Genomic DNA, 8526 nt, shown 5'->3' on the forward strand with positions numbered 1-8526 from the left:
ACTAGTTTTTCTTTCCAATCTTTAGACTTGAGTCTTAGATGCTATTAGCCTAGATAGTTTCATATGATCTATTCTGTGCGAAATAAGAGGCTCATCATCAATTTTATTTCCACCTGTTACCCAATCAGAACTAACATGAACTAATGGACCTATATGCAAAGTCCTCCTATGAATATGCCTAGAGAGATTGTTTCCGATTTCTTTAGCATCTTCTGAATGTTTAGGTAGGTAAATTAGTTATTTGGACACATATTCTCTATGAGAGTTGGAGACTTCACTTCGGTTCTTTGTAAATGAATATCGTTGTACTTGTTGCATCAAACAATATAACCAACTGAGAGATAAAAAGAGAGATAAAAAGAAGATAATGAAAAATAACCACAAATGTAGGGTAAAAAAAATTATTATTTTAAAGCATATTAATGGGTCAATAAAATGTTATAAACGAAATAAGCAACCAACAATAGTCATACAAATCTACATCCTTTTTTGTGCTCATACATTATTTCTTTTCTACATCTCAAAATTAAATAAGAATATGTGCCACATGACTAAAAAGTCAACTGCAACCATAACACAGTTAGCATGTGTTACAAATAACTCAGCAAAAAAAGTCCAAAAAATTTTTGTTGACTTTAATAATAATATCAGGTAAATAACTAAATTTCAAACAAATAAATTTCTTTATATTTCACAATGATTCATTTCCTATCTACAAATTTGTTAACTGAATCAATAAAAAGTCCAAAGAATTATAACTTCTTCCTTTCCCTGATTTCTTAATAACTATACTATACGGTATTTTCATGATTCAAGAGGTATCCAATAAAAATTGTTACAATAAAATTGAATCTTTTTCTGAATTACCTGCATTGATGTTTTTGAACCAATATTGTCTTTTGACGTGACATGTGTCCTTGATACTTGTCCAACTCTTGAGTCAATTTTTTTCTCTCTATCTCCAGCATAACACTGCCTAAAAGGATATTAAAAAATAGATATGTATTAGTTATCTTATCAACAATAGACTTATGGAACAAGGAACCCTTTTTAAAAATGAATTGATTGAGTGACTCAAAAAGTATGACAAAAAATAACAATTAAATTATTAAAAGCATACAATTTTTGTTGCATTTGCAATATTGTTTTGGTTAACTAGCTATGATAAAAATAATATCTTCAAGAAGTCACCGAAGTCATGGATTTATCTTCTCCTAATAGTTTAAGCATTAGAGATAATATTCATGAGATTAATTCAAAAATTAAATAACTATAAAGTTTAAACTCTCGTATGAGTGAGCATGCAAGATTTGGAAAGAAGGAGGGATTATCATGTTTACTACAAGTACATGCAAAACTCTATCAATGATTCTTTTGTTCATAGCAGAGTTTAACATTCAAATTAAATAATAAATAAGAGATTAATTTAGTTAACCAATAATATATAAAGACATGAAATTCCATACTAGTAGTTATAGGGAAAGCAAAAAAAAAATCTATCATGTATTATAAAATATAAAAAAATATACATAATGCTGGAATAAAAAAATGACTACTAACAACAATTATAATCCAAGGACTTTATTAGGGGGTGAAAGATAACTAAAAATACAGACCAATAATAAAATAAAAGGATAACAAAAATGAACTATTTTTGTCTCAGTTTTAAAAAAATCAACTATTCAAGTACCTTCTTCTTGCTTCATCTCGCAATTTGGTGTCGATTTCTTTGCTGGGAGGATATTTTGGTAAGCTTGATGGATCACAAGGCAGAGGTTCTAATGTAAAGAACTGTGAATAAATAAGAACATTTTTAAAATATAAAATCACACACCTCTAATACAAAAAAGTTCAAATAATATTACATATAACACAAGAGTGTGAGTAACAATTACTATTTCTTCATTTATTCCACACACATAGAGGTTATGTTTATTTGTAATAATTTATTTGTAGATTACAAATTTAAGCCTCAGTAAGTACGTACTGGCCACTGTGGGTATCACTTCTTGTATGCCATAGCAAAAAGGTGCTATTTAAGCACATGAGGAATTACAAAAAATAAAATATATCTTAAAAATTTGAGAATAATACATTGTTTAAGGGGTGAAAGAACAAAATTATCATTACTCCTCTAGTTGTAGCATGCATGATCCATAACAGATGGGATGACATAAAACACATATAAAGAACACTAAAGTTAAAATTCAATTGAATTTTTTTCATTAACTAATTTCTATTGTATTTATTGTTTAACAAGAAATTACGGTAGAAATTACATATAGAATTATGAAGATATATCTACATATCTATCAAATATCTCATCAAAAGAATGTAATTTGAATATTTTCATTATAAAGAAATTCTTTTATATTATGGCAAATGTTCTTGCACAATTGTTGAAAATTCTAAAAATAAAACATATTTATGAATTAAGTGAGCATAAAAAATATCAGTTTCTTCATGTACATTGGAGAAATTCAAGTTAAATTATTTATCAAACAACACAATAGCATTGAGTCATTGAATAAATTTTCACAAACTCTATTGACTTATCAGTTATAGTAGAGTTTTGTGATATGAACAATATGATAGTAGGAAACGTCATGAACTTTTTATCATGCATGTTATACACAGTAAGTAAATGATCTCAAAATACCACTTAGATTAGAGAAGAGAATGATAAAGCTAGCTGAATTAGATTAGATAAATTACTTGCTAAAAAAACAAAACTTCATGCCTCACTTTTGAGAGTAGTGGCAGCTGTCCCTCGGTGTGTTGGATCAATAGATAGTAAAGTCTCTATAAGCTTCACAGCAGCATGTGGATAATCCTTGAATGTGTCTGTAATACATCTCCTATAATGGTGTGGAGACTTGAATACTGTTGAAAGTGGCAATCGCAATTTCATCCAATAATCATCAGATGGGGAACCACAAAGTTTGAAAATTCGATGTATCTGCTCAATCTACAAGGAAGAAGAACTAACCTTTAGTTATCTCTTATATGCCATCAATAACGTTGTGCATTAAAAGTTGAACTCAGTCAACAATAGTAAATATGAATTAAAAACTAGGATTGTACATAGGAAAGTATAGTTCACTAATGTTTCAAAGATGGCTAAAATAATTCATTTTAATTAAATAAGATCAATTTTATAATGTAACAACATTGGGAAAATGTCTTTTCTTGGTAGTTCTATTAGTCATGTTAAAACTGTATGTATATGCAATTTTGATAGATCTTAGTTTTGAAATTGGTAGGCTACCACAAAATATAAAGATATCATATTAACTATTAACAAAGATAAAAGACTAATAGAGCATTTGTAATAACCAAATGATGGATACCAGAACATCTCACCTCTGTTTTTCCTGGCAATATAGGTCTGCCACTATATAGTTCTCCTAATATGCAACCAGTGCTCCATAAATCTACAGCAACCCCATAATGGGTTGCTCCGAGTAAAAGTTCTGGTGGTCTATACCAAAGAGTTACAACACGACTTGTCAATGGAATACTATGATAGGGGTCAAAAAAATTTGCCAAACCAAAATCTGCAATCTTTAAGACATTATTGTTGTCAATGAGAATATTTGATCCCTTTATATTACGATGGATGACACCATGACTATGACAATGATCCAATCCACTAAGAAGTTGTTGCATGTAGCATTTTAGTTGACACAAAAAGGTATTGTTAGAAGTTTTTCTATAAAAAATGATATAAAAAGATAGTCAATAATCGAAGCTTTGAAACGGGATATTGCTTCCTATGTTGCTTCTTATCTTATTCAATACACGTATGCATAATAATCTCAATTCTAATTAAAATAGAAGACATAGAATGAAAAGAAACATGACTACCTGTGCTTCAGAGAATTTAATGGCAGGATTTGATGCAAGCCCTTTAAGATCATGTTCCATATACTCAAAAACAAGGTACAAGTTGTGGGATGTCTCTGATGTTATCAAGCTATCCAACTTTATTATGTTTGGATGGTTGAGCCTACGAAGAATAAGAATTTTTCTAGCCATAAACTTGATGCTCTCAGGATTAAGACTGTCAAAATATACCTTTTTTAATGCAACAATCTTTTGATTAGTCACATCACGTGCCTTATAAACAGTACTATAAGTTCCTTGCCCAATCTACATAATAGAATGTCATCAAAAGATTTATTCAATGCCATAGACTAATATCATCAATGATAAAAGTATCACTGTACAATATGTTTCGTAAGATTCAAAGTACACAATTTACAAAACCAATGAATAACATTTTAACCACAACAGAAAAAGAAAGGTCTCTTTGTCATGGTAGAGTTCAAAAAAGCCTCGCAAGCACATTCACAAAATAGCATTAAAAATTACTTAATAGTTGAATCATAATACAAACATAGATAGACAAAGAAAAAAGGTAATTAGCATCTTACTTTATGTAACCTTTCAAAAGTATTTGCGCTCCTTGGTATCCATCCCTTGATAGCTTCACCAGCAACAGAAGAAAGCCAATCCGGCCATCCTGTTGAAACTTGCTCTGCCTTTTCAGCCTTTGGAATCATTCCAATAGTAGGATGGTCAATAATAGTCAATTCAGGTTTCTCTATCTTCTTCTTCCCAGTTTGATCATCATATGGCTGAACTGAGCCATTGTCTTTCTTATCAATTGATGAAACTTTCACATCATAATCATCAAGTGACTTATCTTTAACCTGAATACCCTCAACCATCTTCGAGAAATTCAACTGTAAAATATTTTGATCTGATGCCCTAGTGCAACATGATAATTTGTTTGTGATCCATTCCCTACAGTCTTCTATGGTCGAACTCTTTGAACATGTACAACCCTTGTTGCAGTAACAAAGTCTATATATAAAATTGCCCTTTAATAAAATAATAATTAGGACTACCATCCATCAACTAGTACTCCATCATCTTCTAACTGCAAACTAAAAAATTCATGAATAGTCACAAATTAAATAAATAAAATTTTTAATTTTATTCTATAAAAAATCATAGTTAGAATTTTTTTTCTCTATGGGGATATACAAATATTTTTTCTATCAGCACACATACCATAAACACAAATTACAAAATCTTACAATTTTGAAGTCTAATTGAATATTTTAATTTGACCCAATTAAACCAAACATACAATTCTAAACTCACACACTATGTCAGTAATAGTTAACCACCATAAAGAATAACACTTTTAACAAATAAAATCTAAGAAAAAAAAAGCAAAGTTCAAGAAAGAGAAAAAATACTAGATAATAATGACAATACTGAAAAGAAAATTTAACCATCAAATTAGAAAATTAAAAATTGAAAACTAATTAATGAATAAAAAATATACCTCGGGTGGTAGAAACTTAGAATTGGGATTAAGATGTAGTTTAAGTATGGTATCAGTATCAGTATCAGTATTAGGAGTATAAACAATAGGTGTGAATATTCTGTCTTCGACTGGAGTTTGCACAAATATGAGAATATTCATAGATATCACCTAGTAGTAAAATACAAATCGAATTGAGCGTGACTTCTGCTCATTAAAAGTGGGATTTAGTAAGCATATTCTAAATAAATAACAGAGCTACTGAAGGAGGAGGACCCTTGGCCCTATCAAACAATATGTATAGAGTTTGAAGTGAGCTTTGAAAGAAGGTTAGACGATGAATCAAGGACAACAGATTCTACTGAAAAAAAAAGTAAATAGGCTTAAGCATAAGAAAAGGAATTTATTCTTTGAAAAAAGGCAATTTATCTTAGGAGTAGCGAAGGATGCTATTTCATTCTCTTTTCTCAAAGAAGATTCCAAAAAAGTTCAAAAACTTGAATTAAAAAAGATTAAAATAAAGAGAGAAAAGAAAAATAGAAAAAGAGAATTTGATGATAAAGCATAAAACAACAACCTTATATGCTTTTATCAGCTATGCCTATGCTCAATCAAAAGAAAGCACTTTCTCTCTCTAGAATGAGTGGTGCTATGGTCTGAGTATATGAGTGAGAGTGATGACTTCATCCACTATGTTTTTGCTCTAACAAAGAATGATTGATATTGAGTCTATGTTCAAAGTTCAAACTTCAAAGCAGGTCACCAATTTTTGTTTGGAAGATAAATATAAGCAAGGGCCACATTAAATATGTTTTTAATTTCATTTAACCTGGTTGACTAATTAGGAACTCGTTTATATTATTCCTTTTTTAAGAGATTAATAGCTAATTACCTGATAAATATGTAACAATAAAGGTTTAATTACTCTGTTAGCCTCTATAGTTTCATTAAATTTTTAATTAGATCCCTATTTTTTTTTCAATTGAGTCCCTATACCATATCAGATTTTATAATTAAGTCCCTACCATGATAAAAATGCTGGAATTAACAGAATATTCTGTTAAGCAAAACGAATATGTCTAACACTTGACTGAATATTCTATATAGTTTAACAAAATATTCCGTTAATTTCAACGTTTTTGTCACAGTAGGGACTTAGTTACAAAATCTGATATGGTATAAGGACCTAATTGAAAAGAAAAAAAAGTATAGGACCTAATTAAAAATTCGATGAAACTATAAGGACCGACAAAGTAATTAAACCAACAATAAACTATCATGAAAATAATCAAGATAATAGATTATTTGTTTAATAAAATTTTGTACTTTAAATAAATAACAAAAGAATTAATGATTATCCTAAAATTATTTTTTTAGAAAGCCAAAAATAATTTTTATAAATAATTAGTGGGTATTCGTTTAAAATTATGTTCTTAGAAATATTATATTTTGGGTATCGTAAAAAAATAACTTATTTGTTTAGATGACACCATGGTCTGGACAACTGAGGTTGAGTGAGTCCCTCTCTTATTATATCAGAGAATTGGGTATAAGGTTGAATGAGTTTCTTTGAGTCAATACCAAAACTATGATGTGAACAAGTTAGGTTGATGAGTCCATTTCTTGTTGCATCAAGGTATTGGATAAAAAGTTGAATGATTTTCTTTTTATTTAACTAGATTGAGCTTTATGTTTGTGGAATTATGTTTTTTTGTTTTAACATAATAAGAGGTTATATACCTCCTAGACTTTTGGGCTGAGTTTGGAAGAAAGACTGAGATTGAGAGACAAAGACTAAAAAACAAAGACTGAGAAACAAAGACTAAATTAAGTTCTATATTATGTTTGATGTAAAGTATACAAGACTAAGTTATATCTTAGTATCATTTTTTATTTAAGATAAATATAAAGAGTGAAACAAACAAAATTAGTTAAATTTCCTTAAAAAAGAAAAACAAACTCTAACCCGTTTTGCCTTTTCCTTTTCTCAAGAACTCTGCCTCCCTTCACCTGAGCTCCCTTCTTTCTTCTCTATTTGCAACTGAAGAAATATCAATTTACTTAGACAACTAAATTTGGTATTGGTATTAGCACTATACCAAATTAAAAAGATTTATGCTTGGTTGACATTCTACAATTTGACATTTGTTGTATTTAGGTCACAAAGAGAATTATATCTTTGAAAGCATATATTATTATTGTTTCTCATCTCATCAACTTTTTTGCTTGAATAATTAAAAAGAAAAAACAACCAAGTTAATCGATATTTCTAATTGCAATTTGAGTAAGGCTATTACAATAATGATTATAACATCCATCCATCACTACAAAGAGAAGTGAAGAGAAGATCCATTTTGGCATCACGTGCATATTCTCAAAGCCATAAGCATCACAAATCTATATTGTGAGAATGGTTAATAGTTATATTGATAAGAATAAGAACGAAAGTGAAAAAGCTTTAATAACAAAAGTGAAAAAGCTTTAATTTGTTTTCAAAGAGGAGTAAAATTAGAATTTGAAAAGTTAAATGAGAAATGACACAGAAGTCATGCCAGCTTGCACAACACACAATAGAGTATTTTTAACCAATACTAATTGGAGATATAAATAATTATGTAAGCTCTTAAAAGAAAGAGTGAAAATAAATTCACAAAAACTCACCGGAATGTAGCTTTCTTGGGACTGAGGCATAATGAACACCATTCAAAAACTTGCAAGCAAATCATTTCACCAATGCCATAGCCATTAGTTTATGAACTAAATAAATTTGAAACGGTATCATAATTTATAATAATAAGCTATAGTAACTTACATTTTTAAGAATCTTAATTCTCTTGCTAGTTGCAATAATCATAGTAGAAGAAGAAGAAATGTCATTATGTGTTACTGTTTGTACTTGTTCTTTATTTGAAACATAATAAACCTTTTGGCAGTTGGATAATATTTTCCAATAAAACTCAAGTTTCTCACTTATAAAATAAGACAACGTAACTTACAACTTTTTCTCTTTCTCAATCTTCCTCTTTCACCCTTCAAAGAAAAGAACAAATAGAGAACAAAAATAGTAAGATATTTTTTCTAATTTGAGAACCAAAACAAAATAAATATTCGAGAAGGTAGATATGATGAACTGAAAACTATGCAAGGTTAGGGATAAAACTTTCTGTGAGTCGAACCAAGTTAGCTTA

At 29.1% G+C, this 8526-nt stretch overlaps 1 protein-coding gene across 1 annotated transcript; it reads right to left on the reverse strand.

Moving 5' to 3' along the window:
- Positions 1-691: 691 nt before the first annotated feature.
- Positions 692-4742, reverse strand: LOC107466411 (probable serine/threonine-protein kinase At1g54610). The gene is made up of 7 exons (XM_016085388.3): positions 4437-4742; positions 3867-4152; positions 3364-3680; positions 2741-2968; positions 1691-1791; positions 868-976; positions 692-712 (listed from the first exon to the last, which is right to left on the reverse strand). Exons 1-7 carry the CDS (start codon positions 4731-4733, stop codon positions 692-694), a joined length of 1359 nt encoding a protein of 452 aa, XP_015940874.3. The 5' UTR covers positions 4734-4742.
- Between the last annotated feature and the right edge of the window lie 3784 nt (positions 4743-8526).

Source organism: Arachis duranensis, chromosome 9, assembly GCF_000817695.3.
Source record: "Arachis duranensis cultivar V14167 chromosome 9, aradu.V14167.gnm2.J7QH, whole genome shotgun sequence".
NCBI classification, from domain to species: Eukaryota; Viridiplantae; Streptophyta; class Magnoliopsida; order Fabales; family Fabaceae; genus Arachis; species Arachis duranensis.